Source organism: Zingiber officinale, chromosome 1A, assembly GCF_018446385.1.
Source record: "Zingiber officinale cultivar Zhangliang chromosome 1A, Zo_v1.1, whole genome shotgun sequence".
In the NCBI taxonomy this organism is placed as follows: Eukaryota; Viridiplantae; Streptophyta; class Magnoliopsida; order Zingiberales; family Zingiberaceae; genus Zingiber; species Zingiber officinale.
In genome coordinates this window covers 104,150,235-104,175,607 of record NC_055987.1, presented here as the reverse complement: position 1 = coordinate 104,175,607, position 25,373 = coordinate 104,150,235, and the positions used below count along the sequence as shown (strand labels likewise).

Below are 25,373 nucleotides of genomic sequence, written 5' to 3'. Positions count from 1 at the left end.
AAAAATCGTGAAAATTCATGTAGATACTCTTTAGGGTATACTCTATCAAGGAAAAATAGTTTTCTATGAAAATACTTCCTATTTTTAAAGATTTACACAAATTTGAAAACTCTTGAAAACTTCAATGTTTTCTCCTAGTTTGTGTCTAACTTTTCAATGATGAATACTATCAAAAGATAGTCTTCACCAAAGTTTTTCAAAAACATTTTAAAAACATTTTAAAAACCAATATCCAACCATGTTCTTTAGGCTCAATGCACATGACTTGTACATTAGCTTTCCCAATGATTGGAAAGCACATAACTATGTGTTTTGATGAACATAAAACTCAACAAGATGCACTAAATCAACATCTTGAGTTTTGTTCACCATCCTAACATCTCACTTATATCTAATGTATATTAGAACACATATAAGTCACCTTATGGCTCTTTGTGAGATGTATATTTGATTTTGCCCTAAACTAAGGGATCATGCATATCTACCTAGGCATTTTGATGGTTATGAACATCCACCAAGGATGCTACTTGTTAGTGAATGTCATTGGTCCTTAATTGCAAGAAATTAAATATGATGCATGATATGTTATGACATATATCAAAAAGAAATAATTTTCAAAAGAAAATTTCCTATAACTACATGATGTATGTATGACATGATATGATATTTTTTTTATATTTTTCATAATAATCATGAATGCAAAAATAAATATAATGTCATGACATATTATGGGAAAACAAAGCATAACAAATTAGCATACATAAAATACCTAGATTACATATCTAAGTGTCCTTAAACCTTAGCTAATCTTAAAATTAAATCCTAGATTGCCTATTTATTAAGGAAATGCCAAAACCCAACTTGACATTTCTTCTACCCTTTTTATTTGTGCCAATTGAAATTAAAAATTAAATCCTCACATTTTGTTTGGCACATGTTACTCTCTCAAGGAGTAATCGTCTTAGATTTAAGACTTAGGTTTGCTCTTAACTCTTAAAGAAGTTATCTAAGTCCTAACTTGACATTTCTTTTACTTTCCCAAGTGTGCCAATTTAACCTAATTTCAAATCCTCAAAACTTGGCACCTTTTTGCTCTTCAAGGCTTAATCACATTTGATTAAAGCATGAGTTTTCTCTTAATTTCTTAAGAAAGTATCAAAATTCTAACTCAATTTTTCTTATACTTTTCTTAAGTATGCCAATTTAGATTAAGTTTAGTTCTTCAAATTTTGGCACATATATCACTCTTTCAAAGAGTAACCCAATAATCCTTTTCATTTTCAAAGGTTAACAATAATCTTGAAAATGCTCTCCAAGTAACAACTTAATCAAAGTTGGGTTGACTATCCTTCCAATTAGAGTTGACACACTCTAAACCCATCTAGGGTATAGAGAATAAGCTCCTATGAGCCCAAAACCTATTGGTACTCGTTGGATGTTCTAGGTACTCACTAGGGATAACTTCCCTAGACACCTTCCTAAGGACCTTTCCATGCTTCTTAGAAACCTTGGTCACTTCTACTAGGTCACTCCTAGGGATAACTGTAACGCCCGAAAATTCTCAAAAATTATTTTAGAAATATTCTATGATTTTTATGGAATTTTAGAATATTTTTATGGAATTTTTAGAGTAGCGAAAGTAGCAAACATAAATAGAAATGTAAAATAGCTGAAGCGGGAATCGAACCCAAGACCTATTGGGTCCTACGACTTATAGTGGACTCTAGTAACCAAGTGAACCCAGCAGGGTCGTGCTGAAAGGAAAGAGGAACAATTATATTTATATTTGAGTTGGGTTGAATTACCCACTTAATATAAATAGGGAATTTAAGTGAGGAATTGTTATTTTCTTAAACGAGAAAACCTTCCCCTCAAACCCTTACACGCCGACCCCTTCTCCTCCCTCATCTCTCGGCGCCAACCACAAGCAAGGCTAGGGTTCCATCTCAAGGGTTCCAGGAGCACCTTCCGGCGATGACTCCGACACGAGGACGTTTCTCTCCGCAAGAAGAACGCGTGGACGCGAGAAAATCGTCGAGAAGATCGTCTCCACCGGAAATCTAGCGATCAGATCGTAAGGAAATCTAGCGCAGGATGTAAGAAACCCCTCACCTGCAGTATAAGTAGCTTCCGTGTGAATTTTATGCTTCAGTTTAGTAGTATGTAGATTTTCGGCACAAAGGATGCAAATTAGCGCATACCAAGTGTTCGATTAAATTATTAGTACGGTTAACATGCAACTTAAGCATTTTACTAGCTTAGCTAAATGCGATAGAAGCATTCATTCAGTATGTTTAACTTTAGTACAGCTTATATGGGACTATGGTCCAATGGATGGGCTCCCATAGTCGCCTCTAGGTTCAGATAACCTAGCTCTGGATTCAGATAACCTAGAAATAGCAAGAACAGCAAAAATTCAGCTATAACCAGTATTTTATTTTATTAGTGGCACTGTACTGGATTAGATATCCATTGGGTTGTGCTCCCATAGTCGTCCCTAGGTTCAGCTAACCTAGTAAACCCTACTAGATTAGGAATTTGCAACCCCGGGTTTAGTTAGGGATACGCGCACAGCAAGTACAGTTGTCGGGTCCATTAGCAGCATGATTAGTATTTTCATCTATTATATATATATGGTTTTCGAACTCTCACAAATAGTTATGTGAATTCAGTATAGCTTTAGCATTAGTTTAGAATTTGCTCAGCTCAGTTTTTGTATCGGTTTAGTTTTCTATTGATACAATATGATAGCTTATGTTAGCACTTGTTGCCATGACCAGTTTGTTTGTATGTCATGCCATGCTCTTACATGTTCAATATTCATATGTTTCAAACAGCATGTTTTAAAAACATAACTGCATCGTATGCATGTTTTAGTGAGGTAGATGGTTTCTTACTAAGTGAAAGCTTATAGATACTTCTTTTCCTTATACTGCAGATAAAGGTAAATGAAAGATGGACTAGCGGAGGCTGGGGGACAATGCGATGAAGATGTGTGTGGAAAAAGGAATTTGGAATAACGATGCTTGGGAACTAGCCCACTTAGAGCATAGCATTTTCTTTATGTCATTACTTTCCTGCACTTTAGTTGTTTAAGTGTTTTGAATTATGACAGTTATGCATAGATGGTTAGTTGTCATGATATTAGATAGCACTCCATGAGTAATGTTATGCTTAGTAGTTCTATTTTATGCTTATAGAGTTGTTGTATGTGATTTCGGCACGAACCAGTACTGAAATCAGACTTCTGATATGAAATCAGAAACCCCGATCGATCAACCGATCGATTGGGGGTCTTCAATCGATCAGTTGATCGATTGGTGAACTTGTTCCGCAAACAGTGAGCTCCTGGATCGATCAGCCGATCGATCCAGTCGCTTTCTGTCGCGAACAGGAAGCTGTCGGATCGATCAACCGATCGATCAAGGAATCGGGGAAATCACTCCCGCGAACAGAGAGCTCTGGAATCGATCACTGGATCGATTGACCAGTCTGGATCGATCAGCCGATCGATCCAGAATACTACCCCGAGCACAGTAGCCATCTGAATCGATCCATGGATCGATCCAACAGCTTGCAATCGATTGAGTTCAATCTGGATCGATTGGGAAGTTGGGTTTCGACCAAGAGACCTTGTAGTTCAGCTCCTTGACCATAGAGGATGTAGGGCATGCCATGAATACCTTAGATTGCATCCCTTAGCACACGTAGGACCAAGAACTTGTATTAGCTTAGCAAAGTTTTAAATTGGTACAACTTTCCGCACCTAGACTTAGTAATGGTCATGGATATAGCTTAGCACAGCATAATGTGGCGGTCCGGCCTCGCAGCGTAGTCAGTAGGAGGCGGGTCGTTACAGAGTGGTATCAGAGCAAGTTCCATACTTCCTTCACACACATCAGCATTGAACCTGCAGCTTCTAAGTAAGAACACCTCTCCTCTTGCTTATGATTTCTTACTGTCATGTTTATAGATAGCTAAAGCATGTTGATATATGATAGTGTTTAACATGGTTGATTATAGTAATTAGTTAAATGTGATAGTATTAGTTATGTATGTCCTCTCTTCCTTTAGAAATGGCAAGAGGACGCCCAGCTAGAAGGGCACCAGCTACTGAGCCCCAGCACGAGGCAGGCAGTTCAGTGCCTCCCCCAGACCTTACAGCATTAGTGGCTCAGTTACAGTAGCAGCTAGCTGAACAGCAAAACATAGCAACCCCAGTAGTTATAGAGGTTCCACCAGTCCAGCCTACAGCACCAGTAGCCCCAGCAATAGAGGCAAAGAGAGAAGCCTATCTGATCCAGTGGCAGAGAGTCAAGCCCGAGAACTTCTCAGGCACCAGTGAACCATGGGATGCTCAAGCCTGGTTCAAAACACTGGAAAGCATGATTGAGCTTCTGGACTGGCCAGAACACGAGAAGGTGAAGTGCGCCTCATTCTGCCTAACAGGAGACGCATGTATGTGGTGGGAGAGAATTAGAGCGAAGCGCCCAGTAAACCAGATGACATGGGTTGACTTCGAGAAAGAATTTTTCAAAGAGTTCTTTCACATGCGGGTCACATACCTCCACTACGACGAGTTCACCGAGTTTCGCCAAGGCAACCTTTCAGTGGAGGAAGCCGTGAAGAGATTCAACAGATTGGCTCGTCTATGCCCTGAACTAGTCAACACAGAAAAAGAACGAGTTCGGTTGATGCTCAAGATGCTGAGGCCGGAAATAGCGATGAACGTGGCTGGCGGCGTTCATAGGCCGCAAACCACTGAAGAACTAGTCAGCAGTGCTCTAACCACCGAGCACTACCAGAACAATATCAAGCAGCAAAAGCAAGTCCTCTCAGAGTCCAAAGGACAAGGAGGTTCAGGTACTCAGAAACAACAGAGCCACAGCTCTAACTGGAAAGGGAACTCCAGCAGCAAGCGCAAATCAGGGAGTTACCCGAAAGGAGGACCAGCTAGTAAACAGCCTAGTTATCCCAAATGTGCTACTTGTGGGAAATTCCACCCTGGAATTTGTCGTAAGGGCACACGAGGATGCTTTGAATGTGGACAGGAAGGGCATATGGCTAAGCAGTGCCCAAACAAGACAGTTCTTCCTCAACCACAGCAGATTCAGTACGGAGGCCAGCCAGCACAGCTACATCAGATGCAGGCCGTTCTAGATGGTCCACACATTAGCTAGGGCAGATTAGAGGCCCCTCCAGCTACGACCAATGCGAGGATCTACTCACTCACCAGAGAGGACGTAGCAAATGCCTCGACAGTTGTTACAGGTCAGATCAGTATTTTACAGCAAAGTACAACTGTCTTATTCGATACTGGGGCAACCCATTCATATATATCCAGGACATTCACCGAAGAGTTCGCAATACCTCCAGAGGTACTCAATAGCCAATTTTTGACGACGCTACCTTCAGGAGAAATTATGGCATCCATGCACTGGCTCCGAGCAGTGCCAGTTATTATAGCAGACAGAGAACTCTTTTGTGATATGATAGTGCTAGATATGATTGATTATGATGTCATCTTTGGAATGAACTTCCTGATCAGATACGGTGCCTCTATAGAGTGTCGTAAACAGAAAGTCGTATTCCAATCGGAAGCAGAAGTACAGTTCGAGTACATCGGAGAACCAAAGAGAAAGGCCAAGAAGTTTCTCTCAGCTCTAAAAGCACAGAAATTAATGGATTCAGGATGTACAGGATTCCTAGCACATGTAGTCAATACCAGTCAGGACAAGGACCAACAGCTAGCAGAGGTCCGAGTCGTATGTGACTACCCAGCAGTCTTCCCTGAGGAGTTACCAGGTCTAGCACCAGACAGGGAGATTGAATTTGAGATAGAACTCATTCCCGGTACAAATCCTATCTCTAAGGCACCCTACCGCATGGCTCCAGCAGAACTGAAGGAACTTCATGAGCAACTACAGGAGCTGCTTGACAAGAGCTTCATACGTCCTAGTCACTCACCATGGGGAGCGCCTATATTGTTCGTGAAGAAGAAAGACGGGAGCATGCGCCTGTGTATAGATTACAGATCGAGCACTGAACCAAGTCACGATTAAGAACAGGTATCCTCTTCTCAGAATAGATGACCTGTTCGATCAGCTAAAGGGAGCAGCAGTGTTCTCTAAGATAGACCTCAGGCCAGGTTATCATCAGGTGAAGGTTAAAGAAAGGGATATACCCAAGACAGCATTCAGGACTAGATACGGACATTACGAGTTTGTAGTCATGCCCTTTGGCGTGACAAATGCTCCAGCTACTTTCATGGACCTCATGAACAGAGTATTCAGGGACTACCTAGATGGATTTGTTATTGTATTTATCGATGACATTCTTATCTATTCAGGAACTCAGGAAGAACACGCAGAGCACCTGAAAATAGTATTGCAGACTCTTCAGCAGAACCAGCTATACGCCAAATTCACGAAATGTGAATTTTGGTTAGATCAGGTGTCCTTCTTGGGTCACATCATCTCAAAGGATGGTATCATGGTAGACCCTAGTAAAATAGAAGCTGTGAGTAACTGGAAAAGACCCAAGAATGTCAGTGAGATCAGAAGCTTTTTGGGACTAGCAAGTTATTACAGGAAGTTCATAGAGGATTTCTCCAGGATAGCCTCCCCACTGACAGCTCTCACCAGGAAGAACAGAAAATTTCAGTGGACAGAGGACTGCGAGAACAGCTTCAGTGAGCTAAAGAGGAGATTGACCAGTGCTCCCATTTTGGCTCTACCAGAAAACACAGACAGCTTTGATATTTATAGTGACGCCTCTAAATTGGGACTAGGAGCAGTACTGATGCAAAATAGTAAGGTGATCGCCTATGCCTCCAGACAACTCAAGGAATATGAGAAGAACTACCCTACTCATGACCTTGAGCTTGCAGCAGTAGTGTTCGCTCTCAAAATTTGGAGACACTACTTGTATGGAGCTCAGTGTAGAGTGTATACAGATCATCATAGTTTGAAGTACTTCTTCACTCAGAAGGATCTGAATATGCGACAGCGCAGATGGCTTGAGCTGGTCAAAGATTATGACATAGACATCCTCTACCATCCAGGAAAAGCCAATAAGGTGGCAGACGCACTTAACAGGAAGTCCAGCGCCACCTTACTATCCCTAACAGTCATGTCACCGCCCCTACAGAAAGATATCACAGATTTTGGTCTCGAACTCATAGTGGGACAGCTCTCTACTATGACATTAGCATCTACCCTGCTTGGTGACATCCAGACAGCTCAGGAACAGGATCCTGAAATTCAGAAAATCAAGCAAGGGTTAGCAGAATCAGAAAGTAGAGAATTCAGAGTGTCCGATAGTGGGGTATTATACTTCGGTGACAGACTCGTGTTCCAAATCAGGAGGAACTAAAGAGGAAGATTTTAGATGAGGCTCACAGGACTTCTTATGCGATGCATCCAGGTTCCACCAAGATGTACCAAGATCTAAAGAAACGATTTTGGTGGGCCGGGATGAAAAGAGACATCGCTCGATATGTTAGCACCTGTCTGACCTGTCAGAGGGTCAAAGCAGAACACCAGGGACCAGGAGGAGTTCTGCAGCCTATTCAGATTCCAGAGTGGAAGTGGGAGGATATTTCTATGGATTTCATAGTGGGACTACCCAGAACCACGAATGGTTTTGATGCCATCTGGGTGATAGTCGACAGACTAACTAAATCAGCCCACTTCTTAGCTATCAGGATATCCTACTCCATAGAGCAGTTAGCTCAGTTGTATCTCAAGGAGATCGTCAAACTGCATGGAGTTCCACGGACTATCATCTCAGACAGAGACAGTAGGTTCACATTATACTTCTGGGAGTGTGTACAATCAGCATTGGGCACTAAGTTAAAATTCAGCACAGCCTTCCATCCTCAGACAAATGGTCAAACGGAGCGAGTAAATCAGGTACTCGAAGATATACTCTGAGCATGTGCCCTAGACTTCAAGGGAAGTTGGTGCAAATATCTGAGTTTAGCAGAATTTGCATACAACAACAGCTATCAGGCTACTATCGGTATGACACCTTATGAGGCTCTCTATGGGCAGAGGTGTAGATCTCCAATCTGCTGGTATGAGAGTGGTGAGCAGAAGGAACTAGAACTCCAGATAGATCTAGTAGCAGACACCACAGCAGCTATACAGCAGATCCGCCAGAGGATAGAGACAGCTCAGAGCCGCCAGAAAAGCTATGCTGATACACGACGCATACCCTTAGAGTTTTCAGTTGGGGATTCAGTGTTCCTCAGAGTAGCTCCCATGAAGGGAGTAATGCGTTTTGGGAAGAAGGGCAAATTGAGTCCCAGATACATGGGACCATACCTTATCACTAGAAGAGTTGGCAAGGTAGCATATAAGCTAGAGCTACCACAGGAGATGTCAGCCATCCATAATGTATTTCATGTCTCTATGCTGAAGAAGCATATCCCAGATGCCACCCAGGTGATTGAGCCCAGTCGGTACCGGTCCGCGAAGACCTCAGCTATGATAGTCGGTCTATTCAGATAATAGACCGAGCAGTTAAGAAATTGCGGAACAAGAAGGTACCACTAGTAAAAGTCATTTGGCAAAATCACACAACCGAAGAGGCAACATGGGAGACAGAGGCTAGTATGAGACAGAAGTACCCAGAGTTATTCTAAGTTCGAGGATGAACTTTTATAAGGTATGGGGTATTGTAATGCCCGAAAATTCTCAAAAATTATTTTAGAAATATTCTATGATTTTTCTGGAATTTTAGAATATTTTTATAGAATTTTTAGAGTAGCAGAAGTAGCAAAAATAAATAGAAATGTAAAATAGCTTAAGCGGGAATCGAACCCAAGACCTATTGGGTCCTACGACTTATAGTGGACTCTAGTAACCAAGTGAACTCAGCAGGGCCGTGCTGAAAGGAAAGGGGAACAATTATATTTATATTTGAGTTAGGCCGAATTACCCACTTAATATAAATAAGGAATTTAAGTGAGGAATTGTTATTTTCTTAAACGAGAAAACCTTCCCCTCAAACCCTTACACGCCGACCCCTTCTCCTCCCTCATCTCTCGACGCCAACCACAAGCAAGGCTAGGGTTCTGTCTCAAGGGTTCCAGGAGCACCTTCCGGCGATGACTCCGACACGAGGACGTTTCTCTCCGCAAGAAGAACGCGTGGACGCGAGAAAATAGTCGAGAAGATCGTCTCCACCAGAAATCTAGCTATCAGATCGTAAGAAAATCTAGCGCAGGATGTAAGAAACCCCTCACCTGCAGTATAAGTAGCTTCCGTGTGAATTTTATGCTTCAATTTAATAGTATGTAGATTTTCGGCACAAAGGATGCGAATTAACGCATACCAAGTGTTCGATTAAATTATTAGCACGGTTAAAATGCAACTTAATCATTTTACTAGCTTAGCTAAATGTGATAGAAGTATTCATTCAGTATGTTTAGCTTTAGTACAGCTTATATGGGATTACGGTCCAATGGGTGGGCTCCCATAGTCGCCTCTAGGTTCAGATAACCTAGCTCTGGGTTCAGATAACCTAGAAATAGCAAGAACAACAAAAATTCAGCTATAACCAGTATTTTATTTTATTAGTGGCACTGTACTGGATTAGATATCCATTGGGTTGGGCTCCCATAGTCATCCCTAGGTTCAGCTAACCTAGTAAACCCTACTAGATTAGGAATTTGCAACCCCAGGTTTAGTTAGGGATGCGCGCATAGCAAGTACAGTTGTCGGGCCCATCAGAAGAATGATTAGTATTTTCATCTATTATATATATATGGTTTTCGAACTCTCACAAATAGTTATGTGAATTCAGTATAGCTTTAGCATTAGTTTAGAATTTGCTCAGCTCAGTTTTTGTATCGGTTTAGTTTTCTATTGATACAATATGATATCTTATGTTAGCACTTGTTGCCATGACCAGTTTGTTTGTATGCCATGCCATGCTCTTACATGTTCAATATTCATATGTTTCAAACAGCATGTTTTAAAAACATAACTGCATCGTATGCATGTTTTAGTGAGGTAGATGGTTTCTTACTAAGCGAAAGCTTACAGCTACTTCTTTTCCTTATACTGCAGATAAAGGTAAAGGAAAGATGGACTAGTGGAGGCTGGGGGACAATGCGATGAAGATGTGTGTGGAAAAAGGAACTTGGAATAACGATGCTTGGGAACTAGCCCACTTAGAACATAGCATTTTCTTTATGTCATTACTTTCCTGCACTTTAGTTGTTTAAGTGTTTTGAATTATGACAGTTATACATAGATGGTTAGTTGTCATGATATTAGATAGCACTCCATGAGTAATGTTATGCTTAGTAGTTCTATTTTATGCTTATAGAGTTGCTGTATGTGATTTCGGCATGAACCAGTACTGAAATCAGACTTCTGATATGAAATCAGAAACCCCGATCGATCAACCGATCGATTGGGGGTCTTCAATCGATCAGTTGATCGATTGGTGAACTTGTTCCGCGAACAGTGAGCTCCTGGATCGATCAGCCGATCGATCCAGTCGCTTTCTGTCGCAAACAGGAAGCTGCCGGATCGATCAACGGATCGATCAAGGAATCGGGGAAATCGCTCCCACGAACAGAGAGCTCTGGAATCGATTACTGGATCGATTGACCAGTCTGGATCGATCAGCCGGTCGATCCAGAATACTACCCCGAGCACAATAGCCATCTGAATCGATCCATGGATCGATCCAACAGCTTGCAATCGATTGAGTTCAATCTGGATCGATTGGGAAGTTGGGTTTCGACCAAGAGACCTTGTAGTTCAGCTCCTTGACCATAGAGGATGTAGGGTATGCCATGAATACCTTAGATTGCATCCCTTAGCACACGTAGGACCAAGAACTTGTATTAGCTTAGAAAAGTTTTAAATTGGTACAGCTTTCCGCACCTAGACTTAGTAATGGTCATGGATATAGCTTAGCACAGCATAATGTGACGGTTCGGCCTCGCAGCGTAGTCAGTAGGAGGCGGGTCGTTACAATAACTTCCCTTGTAACCTTCTTTGTGACTTTGTTAGATTTCTTAGAAGTCTTAGTCACATTGGTCTTGCCAAAAGAACCTTTAGGGATTTCTTCCCTAGTATCCTTGACTTGACCTTTACACCTAGAGTTGGTCTCATACCTATATGGAACCCTATGAAAAGAAGTCACATCCTTCTTGACTTTAGGTTTGTATCCCAAACCTTTATAGCCATTAGATGGCTCTTGTCTAGCTTTTCCTAGGTTATGCTCATTTTGACCCCTAAGCATGTTTTCCATTCTTACTAGAGTCCTTTTCTAAATTATTAAATCTTGACCTCAAGACTTGGTTCTCCGTCATTAAATCCATAGATTGGAATGATACAAGACCTAGGAACTTAGCACTTTCTCATTTGGTTTCTTGGTAGAGCTTTAACAGCATGCCAAATCTTGCCAAGCTAGTGAGCTAAAGCTAATTTAACACATACAAAAACTAATTGTTTGCTTTCTTTACCTGGATGGTTAAACCCAGATCAAGTATTCCATACTTCAACCTTTCTTTGAATGCTTCAAGACCCTTTCTCGAAATATAGCTAAACCGATGAACATCCAGGTCAATTTCAAAGTAATTTGAACCCTGCATATTGAAGGAAAAAAAAATAGTTTGTTGTTTATGAATACCAAACAAAAATACAGTTGATAAAAAAAATCATGCTACTCTATAGAAAATGAACTTGTAGAACTTTTAGATAGATATGGAAGCATGGTTAACTAATTCCATTTATATTTGAATAAGATATACACTTGGAATAATGATTCTTTCACCACCATGTAGCATGTTAAATAGCCTATTTTTTAGGTGTATACCTGGTAAAAGTTGTGCTGAGGCCTTGAGAGCACTGGCTTTTCATTGTAAGCCTGTACAAGCTTCTTTTCTGCAGTATTCAAGTGGAGATCCTCAGGATTGGTTAACCCAGCCAAAATTTTCAACCTTTCTCTATAAGGAACAACCAAATCTATCGGAAATCCTTTAACTTTTTCTACTTCATCATCTATGAATCGCTGGCGAAAATTGTGCAGTATCAATAAAATTGTATTTGACACACCAAGCAATTAGTACAAACTTACGGAGCAACTTACCCTAATGCTGTCCTGAAATTGTTGAGAAATATCTTTGTCAAAATTGTCAGATACCTTGAAGTAAAGCACAAGGCTGACTCCTTCTCCATCGCTATCACCAAGAAACATAGCAGCAGGATAAGTTGGAAGCTGTCAATTTTGGAGGAGTTTTCATGAGTCAAAAAAGAAAGTATATCTGTACAGAAACAAATTCATTAACTTAAATTATACTTGGATGTTAACAATAAGCAGAGAGGGAACTTTCTCATGTGGCTTCACTAGTGGAAGCTCAATGTGCTGAGCAATGTGGTTTACTTTGCATGGACAGAAGAACAAATCTATTCCAATTGGAGTGTATGGACTACAACTGGGAGCAGGCACTTTTCTTCTATCTCTGGATAAGAACATTGTAAGTTATCGATTAAATGCATATTGATACGCAATTTGACATGACCACAAGTGCATAACATATTCATGCCTGAAATAGCTCTCCCCTCTAAGTTTGAAGGAAGAAGGTTCGAGGATAGAGCAGCATCCCTGCATGAGTTTTTCACTGGTTGAGAATGGAACCAATAGTCCTGCTTTAGGACGATAGAGGTGTTTCTTTGAAGAACCTGTGTCAAAATCCAAAATCATGGATGAAATGTGTAGATATTTTTATAAAAGCTATCACACAACAACAATAGCCAAATAAAAGCAACCATAAGACAGTTTCATGCTGACCTTGCACATACATGAATGGTAAATAACATTGCTGCATATGCACCTATTAAACTAGATTTTGAAGGAGACTTGATAGGGGCCGTATATAACATAGGTTCATTTAAATCAATTTAGATTGAAATCTTATACTCCGTGTGACAGCTTTTACTTAAACACTTGTTTGCAAATAATAGATATTTCAGATATTGATTATATACATAATATTTATTTCTATAATGTATTTTACATTGTTGACTAATTTTTAATTATTCCATTTCATGTGTTTTGCATTGTATAATTGGCATTGATTTTATTCTATGAGGAAGTAAGAATTGATATGTACATATACATTATTGCATATATAAATATGTTTTAATATTTTAACACAAATCACATATGCCATTGTATATTGCCTATGTGCTACATAGTGAGTCAAGTGTACACTGCCTACATATGCTCTTTGAAAGCTTGGTATATAGAATATCAATGCAAAAAGAGATTTAGAGTAAATTCAGGCAAGAGAAATGAATGGGTAATATTTGTGATTATAAATGATGATGTTAGAAGGACAAGCAAACTCAGTGATGTTTGTGCCAACATCTGCTGACTCCATAATTGACTGGATTCAACACATCTTCTAATATTCAGGACTCCTTACCTATCCCGCTCTAACCTGTGTGGGACACTACATCATGGAACCTTGTTGGACATGTGTAAAGACAAAGAAAATGAGGTGCTGTTAGACTCATGTACTCAAGTCTAAGTAACATAGAATACAAATGAAACAATGGAAGAGAAAACAAGTTTACTTACAAAATTCAGAGACATCTTCTCCATCTTTAGATTTTCTCCTGAATGATAGTCTGATCACTGCTGATCTCCGTTTCTGACATTGTGGGCTAGCACTAGGAAACTGTTGGACCTTATCATTAAAGCTGATGAACGAAACTGAATGAGGTGGGCAAGATGAAGTCAACTTCTTCGACGTGCTTTCACAATTGTTTTCATCTGTGTTTTCTCTATTTTCTTTTAATTCTTTAAAACTACCACAAATATCCTCTAAGACCCTTTTCATCTTGTTACAGCTCTCAATCTGATTCCTAAGCTTTGCTTCACCAACCTTTTCCAATGTCACTCCATCTGCATTTGCTAATTCTTTTTTGCTGAAAAGCACTTCGGTTTTGCCTGCGTCTGTTTCTATGAATTGCTCAACTGCCCCACTAATTGGAGTGGCTTCATAAAGTTCCTCAAGCTTACACACAGCATCTACTAACATGGATGCATTTTCATGGCGAACAAATTGCGTACCAACTGAACCATTTACAGAGGGAAGAACATCTACATAATATTGAATGATTAAGAAACATTGCTCATTTAGCATTCCCATAGTAAGATCACAATCACTATACTCGAATAATACCTCCACAAACACTACTGAAGTCATCATCAGACTCAGAGTCTAAAATACTGATGGAATCAAACCATACTTCTTCTTGGCATATCACTGCAAAATTTCAAGACCCTGTCATTTTGTTTCTTCCTATAAATCTAAAATCAAGGGATGCAAACTAAGAAATAAATTCACAGAAGCACTGGGCCGGAAGTTTTGAGAATAAATTTCATACCATTCGCCTCCATCTGCCTGTGATTCCACTGCATTTGTGTAAGATGAAATGCATGATTGGAAACTTTAGATTTCCAGCAAGATGCTGAAGTCTTAACACAAGCAAACTGGCTGCAAGCAAATTGATTTCCTATATGACTTTTCCTAGTAGCAGGTGCATCAGGAACTGATGCAGAAATTTTTCCATGGTATTTTCGGAATCGAAGAGAATACTTTCTGGGTCTATGTCTTCTTTTTGATGTTGATACACAAGAACCCATGGTAGTAAATTAATATTGTGTCCTAATAGAAAACTCTTGGTATTAACTTAATCAGATGGAACTCATTCTTTGCAGTAACATGCACTACTTTTGTGCATGCTTATGGATGGATGCATCTGCTACCCAGATGCTGAGAGATCACTATTTTGTGATCCTGCAAGATGCAAAGAACAAGACATTAATAGAGAGAAATGTATTTAGCAGCATAGATTAGCTTGTATAAGTACGTGTTTGCCAAGAGATGTCAACCTATGTGAAGTTAATCTTCATAGTATTAGAAGAGAACTGTCAATTGATCAAGAGTAGTAACTATGACTGATGCATATAGATAGAGTTCTCCCTTAATTGAGTAGGCATGGAAAGGAAGCAAAAGTACAATGAATCCTGTAAATTCTAATTCCATTATTTTTTAAGAAGTCCTTGTTGACAGATGCGCTAATGGCTTTGTCTTGAAGATTACTTTAGAATTGGTGTTGTGGGATAGAGAATAAGTCTTCCTCACTAATGGTGGCATTATCCATGTAGGAACTGGTTCAAGGCTATACCCTATAATTCACAGGAACTTTCAAGGAGAGGTAAAATGACAGGTTACTTTACCATGATCTGATAGCTAAGGCAAATTGAATGCATTCCACTTTCTAAAATTGAACTCTTAGAAGACCAATGCAAATTACATCAGTAGACAAAGATGTTTAACATCCACCATATTGATAGCAGAAGTGCTTCTAAAACCACTGGATGGAATTGGAAAACACTCTTAACTTGCTAGAATTTATCGCCTTAAATTATGCATTTATAGGTTCAAATCTAGTGTGTCTAAAATATAGAATAATCTCAACCGCAAGTCCGCCTGGTGGAATCTTTACCTTATTTGGTTGAAGAACACAACTACAACAACAACCAAACCTTATCCCACTAGGTGAGGTTGGCTATATGAAGAACACAACTAGTCAAAGAAAAAAAAATACAATTTAATGTGATTCAACATGAGCCTAAGCCTATGGAGAAAATCTACAACTACATAATATAAGGAGCAGCAACAAAACAAATCAGGATTTTCACCGTGTATGTGAGACGTAACCCCCAAACTTCTCTAGCAACACCGATGGAGAAAAGTCTCTTAATGCTCTCTAAATATTGAAAACTCTCCCCAAGATGAAAAGTGAAAACCCTCCTCTACAATCTTTTAGTATCCTACAATCTCCATGTGCACCCAATAACATCTCCTAGGCTTCAACATACTTTTCACAAATTTATTTAGCACTTGGCTCATAACCGAGACTCTTAGCCCTTGCCAAACCCAACACATTTTCCAAATCAGAGTTCAATAAAATCAATAAGAGACAACAACAACAATAATGACAACAGCAAGTTCCAACTAATTGGAGTTAGCTACAAGGATCTGAGAATCCACCTCAATAATAAGGATAAGGTACATTTCCTTAAGTACAACAAGCCTAAAGATCTATAAAAACTGCAAAATATGCATTCTACAGCAAGCAAACAAGACCAAACCAACTTTGAAAGCAAGCAACATCACTAAATATGAAAGTAATATGGGCTAAGAGATTTGATGTGATGAAGACAAGACAAAAGAAAAACATAAAAAAAATGACAACTTACCAAGTCTGAATAATTAAGAACAACAAAATTTTGCAAATGTTCTACAAAAACACGTTGTTTGACTAAAACAGTTGACAGAACAAACCAGAAAATCAAGATCCAACAGCCAAGCAAACAACTGTTAAAAAATATATAAAAAGTTAGAAGATTAGGTGGTGTGAAACCTCGAGCTAAGAAGTATTGAATTTGTTAGGCAAGTATTTAAGGAAGAAGTTGACTTGGCATTTTCATAGCAAAGGAACTCCACAATCAACTTGGCATTTTCAATCTTCTAGATGAGAGAAAAAGGCAGTGATAAAGTTTTTGAAAAATAAAATTCCAACTTTATGTATCAAAAAGAGTAGAGGAGGCAAAATAGCAACCGGCATTTTAAAAAGCAGCCCCAAACTGCACTACGAAGGACAAAATAAGAAACAGATTTTCGAATCAAAAGATGGATCAGCGTCAAAAACACCTCAAACAGGAAAACATACTAATCTCAACGACACTAATACGAGAAACACCATGAACGAACGATACATCCATCTTTGGAGGGTAAAAAAAAGATTTTTGGAGCAAAAGAGGAATTTTGAGGCAGGAAAATATCAAACCTGCAAGCACATCGATTATGAGCTCCACTCCATCAAGCGACAAGGTGAGTGAGATGGAGATGGATCTCCGGCGATTGCAATGCCGCCCATCGGCCGGAGACGAGAGCTAGAAGGCAAGGAGCCAGCGCGATTTATAGCTCCCTTTTATTTCGTTGGGGGCTTCCATGGATGACGAAGGAGAGGGAGGAGCAGCAGAGAGGAAGATTTCAAGCTCGAGATTCTTAACTGTGACAAGACGTCGCATCGATTGCGAAACCGGAAACCAGGAAGAAGATGCAAACTAATTTGCTAACTCTTTTAAATTCTGGAAAATATTCATTTCAACCCCTAAAATTTATGCTTTTCTTAATACGATCTTATATTTGAAATTATTAAAAAAAAATAGATCCACTGTATTAACTAACGATCCTTTAATATCAGTCCCACATATATAAAAAAAAAGGTACATATATAGATATACAAATATATATAAGGCGCTGATTCGATTCAATTCTTAGTTATAATTATTATTTTCTCCATAAAATTTAGATACGTGATGCTAATTAAATAAAATAAAATTTTACCATTAATCTTTAAACACTGTAATTCATCAGAGCTATGAAAAAGTAGAGTTGAATCAGATTCTGTGTTATTCAAAATTATTTAATAAGGTAGTGGAGTTGACTAAGTGGAATTTAGAATTAATCAAGTTGTTGAAATAGCTATAGGCATTAATAAAATATCTTCTTAATCAAAATTTAAAATGTGTAAAATGTAGCATTCTTGAAAATGTGGTATGTCAAAGTTAATGGAAACTAAAAATATCACGATTCACGGTTGAAAATGGGAATGGAAAAGAAAGGGGATGGAAAGAGGAGACTTGTGAAGTCTTTAATCTCACACAGAATTGTAGCTATATGGTTTATTTATATTGATACATAATCAATAAAAGTTATGAATATTATTTTTATAAAAGATAAATTATATAACATCAAGAAAAAATACAACCAAACACATGTCCAAAAATAATCACTTATTTCTGATGAAATATCAGATCGGGGAGCTACTAAGATATGAACCTAAGGTAAGCCCATATACATGTAGCGTACTCTCACTGTACCATCCACAAAATACACCCAGCAGACATACCACCCTCCTACTACATATACCGTCATGCAGGCTCACTGTACCATCCTCTGCAGTTGTCCTCCTGCTATCAGCTTCAATCACCGACCATCTCATCCTCATCCTCATCCTCATCCTCATCCTCAATCGACTACCAATGCATCTAATGAATATATATGGAAAAGACTCTCTCTCACATGTCCGTGCTGATTGCTTAAGTGTATAACTGATGCATTAATCGATAATTAATGGAGATTCTGTAACCACCGAGTGAATCGATTGAGTGGCTAACGTTTCAAGCCAAACGGATAAAGGAAACAGTAATAATTTTTTATTCGACCATTTATTGGTATTTACTTCTACTAATGGTTGGAGCATTAATTCAGTTTACCACGATCAACTAGTGTTTCATTATAAATGATTGTGTCATTATATCTTAGAAATAGATGTTCCACGTAACTTAAGAGCATCGTTGAAGAGGATAAATCTATTTTAAAAAAACTACGTTGAACATGACCTTGACTTCTCTATTTTCAAACACTCAGAAACTCACTCAGACTCAAGATTACTTCCCAAGTACTTAGCTTTTCATTTCGAGCATCTCGACTTCGCACCTGAGCATTTATGGCTTTTATTCGACCATTTATTGGTATTTACTTCTACTAAAGGTTAAAGCACTAATTCGGCTTGTCATGATTAATTAGTGCTTGGTTGAGTACATGGTTGTGTTGTTGTATCTTGGGAAACATATGTTCCACGTAACCTCGGAGCTCCATCGGAGGGGAAAGATCGGTTTTAAGAAAACTGTATTGAACGCGGCTTCAACTTCTCTATTTTTGAGCACTCAGAAACTCATTCTGACTCGGGATTACTTCCTGAGCACTCGAATTCTCATCCCAAGCACTTGGACTCCATGCTCTAGCACTTGATAGTTGACACTCAAGCGACAATAGGCAGTCGAGCGAATCAACATCTCAACTTGACACTCAGTGTCTCCATTTCTTACTCAGACTTGACAGTCAAGCATGTGGTCCCTAACTCAACATCGCTTCCCTAACTCAGTATAACCAACCCATTTAGACTAGACAATTGAGCAACATCGCTTCCTACTCAGGCTCGGGAAGCTTTGGGTCGTAGATCTCAATTGCATTCGAGAGACCTCGGATTTGCCGACAACAACCCACTCGGACTTGGGCAATTCCAAGAGTGATTGTCTCAAATAGGCGATACAACAAATCTTTCTATCTGTCATCAGTTTAGGATTATCGACCTAATTAGTCATTTTAACATATAAGTCTAAAATTAAAATCTTCTAATTTTTAATTCAATAAATGCCTCGTATATCTTCGGAAAGGTTGTCCAAAAAATAAATCAAGTATTTTTTTCTAAATTAATTTATTATTGCTATCTAGGAGGGAATATTAACCTAGTTATATTATGGTAGGAGTGTCAAAAATGAACCCGACCCGACGACTCAACCTGAGTCGACCCGAAAAAAATCGGATTCAGGTTGGGCATTTTCGGGTTCGGGTCGGGTTCGAGTTGGAGGGTTGGACAGTAAAAGAGTCTCGGGTTGGGTCGGGTTGGGTTCGGGTTGATCCGGGTTGACCTGGGTTGACTTAAATATAGGGCTTTATGAGTTTTTTTGGGGTTAAATCAAATTTTATTTTAAAATTTTAGATGTTTTTATGTATATTAATATCATGTTTGTATGATAATGATGGAATATTGAGATAAAAGTGAAGAATTATAGGAAAAATAGCCCAAAAAAATCATTTTGAATCGGATTTTCGGGTTATATGGGTCAGGTTCGGGTTGATCGGGTTGGTCGGGTTCGGGTTCGGGTTGAGGTGTTTTGGGTTGAACTTGGGTTCGGGTCAGGTTCGGATTGGGTTAAAAAAAAAAAAAACTTAACCCAACCCAACCGGATTCAATCCATCTGAATTGACACCCCTATTTTATGGTGCACATTCCATGTGTATCACGTGTAAATTTTTTTTAAAATGTCTAAATACGATATCTAAATCTTAAACCTTAAGTTTAAATTTTAAATCCTAAACTCAGTTTAATAAAATAAATAAATACATACGATATATACAGGGTGTACATAAGTAAAATATCATTTTTGTACAATCTAGATTTTATAGTTAACGACAAATAGTGAAAGAGACTCAAAGGGAATGAAAGAGGACTGAGGGGATAAACGATGAAGAACAAATATTCCACTCTAAACAAGGCCAAGTAAGATTTTTATTTTTTTTTTAAATTTTATTTTAGTTTATTTTATTTTATTTTTTTAAAAGGAGTTTATATTATTGCAATCTATTTTTTTTAAAAAATAATTTCTTTTTCAAAAGCTGTTCTACATGTGTAGGAACGCCTGAGCCACGTCAATTAGTAGTGCATGGGCATGCAATAAAATTTTTAATTATTTATAGTAAAAGCAGTTTGTGTATGGATTAGAAAAACAAATTATGAAGTTAACTTATAAGAATCAAATAGTTAAACTAAAAGATAAAATTATTTTAATTATATTAAAATTATATTATGTTATATTATCGGTATTAAAAAGAAATTATATATATATATATAATACCAAAATACCTCTATTACCCTCTATGAAAAACTATAATATTTATTTACTATTTTAAACAACAAAATAAATATTTAGAACATTTAGTAACATTAAAAAACCTTGTGAGAACATTTTATAAAAGTTATAAACTATTGAAAATTACCCTAAAAACTTTAAGTAATTCCATAAGTATAAGAAACAATTGAATATTATATATATATATATATATATATATATATATATATATCAATTTATATTAATTATTTTATATATTTATAGTATTTCATTTTTAAGTCTATAATTTTAATTAATTTTCAATATTTCTCAAGATTATTTAAATTTTTACTTAAGTATTGTTGGGTGAAAATCTCTAAGTGACTAAAAAAATTCTATTATTATTTTTCAAGAATGGTGCAAATATATGTCTATTTATATTTTTGAAACCTATTTTGATTGGATGGAAGAGGACAAATTAAAAAGTCCAAGATAATAATACATGTTATGGGTAAAAATAATATAGAAGATGTGTTTGTTTTTTTTTTAAACAAACATCCAAGTGCATTTTTTTTATTATCTTGACTTTTATGTGTCTATATATTACTTAAAATTAATATGATATTATTTAAAAACGATAAGATTAAATCTGACAAGAACACTCTTTTTTATTGGATCCATTTCCCTTCATTGATTAAGAAACAACAACCTTTTCCATTATTAAAATTAAAAATGATGCCATGTGGAAAAAATAATGATATACAAGGAGACAAATTATCAATAATAATGAGGATATTGTATTTTTTAGATAATACTAAATTAATTAAAGGGTAAGGGGTTGTGGCCAAAATGAGTCTTTTTGGGAACTTTGGGCCCTAAAATTCTATCTAATTCATGTTATTTTATTAATATTTTTATATTACTCTATCATTTTTAATGGAAACAAGGAAAATGAACCAGTCCAATTAGCTTTTTAGAAATTACTTGTTTGATAAATTTTAGTTCATTTATTATCTTAAGGATCAAAATACTTCAATTAAAAATTTCCAATGCATTGAGTATTTAGATAATTTATAAATAACTTGTGATTATTTCGTTTTAGCATAATACCAAATTTTAAACAATAAGCTAAATATATTTATAAACTATTTTTAAGATCTTGAACTTTTTAAATTTATAGTTTTAACACATATCCACATATCTCCTAAAATGAGAGTGCGGATCCAAGAATATTTAAAAATATATAAAATTCTTTTAGATAAAAACTAATTTGTAAAATTAGTTTAGGCCTTGAAATTTGCATTATATTAGCCTATAATGAAAAGTAATATGAAAATCAAATTGTGATAAAAAAAACAATAGTTCAAAGAAAAAAAGAACAAAGTGTCCTACTTTAATTTTATTAATTTTGCTTTTACTTAGGTTAATGGTTGATGAAGCGTATGTGTGTTTTATGACCTACCGATCGTTAAAACTTTCCAAAACTTTAAATTATTCCCTCGATCAAGGGTAGCTTTGAATCAATATTTTTTCATGTCATTTGGTGCACGACGACTCATACTCTTCATTTGTGTCGATACGAGAATAATGAAATAAGTTTGATAATATTCGTGGAAGTTATTGAGAAGTTCATGGGATTAGGGTATTGTGGTAGGATATTCAGATTATCACTCAGACATCCACGATTCGATCCTCAGTTATGATATATTTATAGAAATTCTTCTTCCAAATAAAGGGAGCAACCAAAGAATGTTGTTTCTGGTTGGCCGCCGCGTGCATTTCTTGATTTATCCTGATGACCGATGAAAAATTTTCATAGGACCGAACTGATCACCACATACATAATTAATAAGACTATATATATATATATATATATAAATATAAATATAAATATATGATCTTGCAAACATCACATCTTCTTTCATTTTTTTCCCTTAGAAGCAAAGACTCATTCAATTCAATGTTTTTCTTGCACTGATTTAATCTCTTTTAAATTTCACATTTACTGATTTATACAAAATAGTATATTTTTGTTAATCATCTTTGGAATTTTATATGATAGGGACTGAAAAAGTTAGGCTTCGGCCTGCAAGCCCAGCCCAGTACGTTATAATAAACAATAGGTTACAAGGGAACTCAATATAACGGCGTTGTACCCGTTGTCAACTGCTAGAAACCGTGATAATGGATGATAACGTCTGTTACGTTTCATATGTTTTTCAAAAGAAATTCCCTTTCCCTCCATTTGTTGCTTCGAGAGGTTATTAGGGTTTTTTTTCCTCGGTGGTTACCGGCGGCGGCTGCGGCGACGACGGAGAAGAGATCACGATCTGATCCAACCATGACGGGCGAAGAGATGATCCTGCGAACTCCAACTCGGCGGATCACCAGATCATCCGCCGTTACACCCTCAAAGACATCGCCCAGCGCCTCGAAACCACTGCCGCCGCCATCGGTTCCTTGTCCGGCCGTCGAACCGTTCTCGTCCGACGATAGGGATCCCCTCTCTTTGGACGAACTGATTTCACTTCTCCCCGGCCGAAACCCTCAAATCCATGAGCTCCTGCGCTTGATCGGCCCCTCGAACTCCCCCATGCTCCCAGCCCTCCTTTACGGTGGGCCTTCGACAGGTAAGACCGCTACGGTCCTCCGAGTGTTCCAGCACTTGCGCCGGCGTTTCGTGTATGCGAGTTGCAGATCCTGCTACTGCCCTCGGATTCTGTTCGAGACGGTGTTGGACCAGTTGCTGTGCCATAAGAGGTGTAGGGAGGATGGTTACTCGAGCGCCAAGCGCTGTGACAAGCCCCCGAATTTCGTGGATCTGCTCAGAGACGCATTGATTCAGGCAACAAGTGCTCATACCGGAGCAAAGATGAAATCTTGCTCCAGTGGTGAAAATGGTGAGATGATTTATTTGATATTTGACAATGTGGAGCTCATCAGATCGTGGGACAAGGGCTCTCTGATTCTCCAGATATTATTCAGAATCCCTGACTTTTTGAAAGTTCGAAATGTTGGTCTGATTTATATTAGTCGTGCTTTGCCTGATGCTTATTACTCGATGGTTGGATCGTTGGAGCCATTATATATCTACTTCCCGGATTATAGCCTGGATGATATCCATAATATTCTCATGAGAAACCAAGTCAATCCAAAGCTATATTCTTGTTTCCTGAGGTAAGTTACTCATTCACAATTAGGAGTTTTTTTTTGTTCAACTTTTTTTCATTCAACATGTATTAATTTCAATATCAATTCTCTGTGAACAGTGTAGTCTTGAAGCCATTTTCTAGGATTACTAGGCGAATTGATGAACTAGCAATCGCGTTCAAGCCATTGTTTAAGAAATATTGTGAAGCATTAACTGATCCGAGATTGATTCCCGATGAGGCCACCAAGAGAAGATTGTTTGATTACCTGCAGCCGCACTTGACTGTTTCAATGAATGAGATATTCAACGTTCCCTCGTGGTCATCTAGTGAAATTGACAAAGAAAGAAGTATTAATCAGAGAGGAAAATTAAGGAACCTATCTGGAGAGGTGGCCTTTGGTGAATTGGATATTCATATGTCACTCTCTGCTAAATACCTCTTTATTTCTGCTTTTCTTGCTTCAAGGAATCCCGCTACCCTGGATGGAGCATTGTTTGACTCCACTGGAGGTTCCGACAACCGTAAACGAAAGAGAAAGTAAGTGTATAATTTGTCTTGGTATTAGGCATCATGTCTTTCTCAACTAGCTTCTCTAAATCTTGCTACTAAGTTTGTTAGGACCTTTACTATTCTTTGTGGATCTCTAGGAGCCTCCAGACATCCATCGATAAACAAGACAATTTGGCTGCAGAAATCCTCATAAAGGGACCTGGAACATTCCCATTAGAGAGATTGTTAGTCATATTTCAGTGCATCACTTCAACGGTGGAATATGAAGCAGAGGAAGTTCAGCTTGAAAATGGAGAACCGACAGAAGGTTCACATGCTGATCTGATGTCCGATGTTCTATTACAGTTGTCTACTCTCTGCAACGCTAGTTTCATATGCAAAAGCAATAGTTGTCCTTTAGAAGGTTCAACACGGTACCGATCTATGATCGATGAAGATATGGCTTTCAAGGTAGTGAACCTATACTAATAAGCCTTTAGCTATTCATTAATTTCCATTTTTATGGATATAATTGGTTTCCATGAACAGATTGTACATGTGCTTAATTTTTCTAAGTGCTTTGTAGGTCGCAAGGAGAGTAAACTTTCCCTTGTCAAAGTACATCTATAGAAGATAACATTTATATTTAATATTTATGTGTTACTTCTTGGATGAGAAGTTGTGGAACCTTATTGAATCCAGATGCAGAGTTAAGGTTAATGAAGCTTAGTAAACATTGCTACTCTGATGTTTTGAAGGTCAGCATATAATGCCTTTGGAATCAACTGCAGTGGAAAGCCAAAAAAACATGTTTAGACAAGTTCGTCGGATAAATGAATGGAATAAAACATACTTAGAATGCCGGCATATTATGTGTTTGAAATGAGTCATGGAGTTGACGGTTGAAGGTCTTGATCGTTTTTTCATCATCTTTGTCAAACCATGTTTACCCTCGCCTATGTAATGCTATATGAATATCAATGCGTTGATCAGCTTCTATGCCTACTAAGTAATTGCACCATTCTTCAGCTGTGATGTTTTTATCTCTTTGATTGCCAACGTGGCATTAACTTGATCAGCCCAAATTGTTTTTAAGTTCTCAAGTGTGCTTTAGATTCTCTTGTAGATATTCTGCACTTTGTATCATCTTTCTATTAAAGCAAGTAA

General features: G+C 37.8%; 2 protein-coding genes across 4 annotated transcripts in view; one reads left to right on the top strand and one right to left on the bottom strand.

The window, feature by feature from the left end:
* Positions 1-17,128, bottom strand: part of LOC122028046 — a 41,100-nt gene extending 23,972 nt beyond the window's left edge. Inside the window, exons 1-9 of one of the 2 annotated variants that reach the window (XM_042587089.1) lie at positions 16,893-17,128; positions 14,421-14,833; positions 14,216-14,299; positions 13,609-14,133; positions 12,572-12,707; positions 12,325-12,487; positions 12,115-12,243; positions 11,842-12,036; positions 11,489-11,611 (exon numbers count right to left, since the gene is read on the bottom strand). In XM_042587089.1, the coding sequence (XP_042443023.1) occupies positions 11,489-11,611; positions 11,842-12,036; positions 12,115-12,243; positions 12,325-12,487; positions 12,572-12,707; positions 13,609-14,133; positions 14,216-14,299; positions 14,421-14,679 (1,614 nt within the window). In that variant the 5' untranslated portion in view covers positions 14,680-14,833; positions 16,893-17,128. Of the gene's footprint in view, positions 1-11,488; positions 11,612-11,841; positions 12,037-12,114; positions 12,244-12,324; positions 12,488-12,571; positions 12,708-13,608; positions 14,134-14,215; positions 14,300-14,420; positions 14,834-16,892 lie in introns of those variants that run through there. The other variant, XM_042587082.1, reaches the window with a different exon arrangement.
* A 5,690-nt stretch (positions 17,129-22,818) lies between these two features.
* On the top strand, positions 22,819-25,234 carry LOC122028031 (origin of replication complex subunit 5-like). 2 transcript variants are annotated; one of them, XM_042587063.1, is made up of 4 exons: positions 22,819-23,742; positions 23,835-24,254; positions 24,365-24,677; positions 24,793-25,234. In XM_042587063.1, exons 1-4 carry the CDS (start codon positions 22,907-22,909, stop codon positions 24,841-24,843), a joined length of 1,620 nt encoding a protein of 539 aa, XP_042442997.1. In that variant the 5' UTR covers positions 22,819-22,906; the 3' UTR covers positions 24,844-25,234. The 2 variants fall into 2 exon arrangements, with proteins under 2 accessions (XP_042442997.1, XP_042442992.1); XM_042587058.1 differs by having other exon boundaries at positions 24,783-25,234.
* Positions 25,235-25,373: the final 139 nt, after the last annotated feature.

What these genes read in the sequence shown, in the direction of transcription:
- LOC122028031 (XM_042587058.1), top strand. Translation starts at nt 22,907, where the DNA reads ATGACGGGCGAAGAGATGATCCTGCGAACTCCAACTCGGCGGATCACC. An exon ending in AACCGTAAACGAAAGAGAAA is followed by an intron (nt 24,255 to 24,364) that starts GTAAGTGTATAA and finishes GTGGATCTCTAG; the next exon opens with GAGCCTCCAGACATCCATCG. An exon ending in ATGAAGATATGGCTTTCAAG is followed by an intron (nt 24,678 to 24,782) that starts GTAGTGAACCTA and finishes AATTTTTCTAAG; the next exon opens with TGCTTTGTAGGTCGCAAGGA.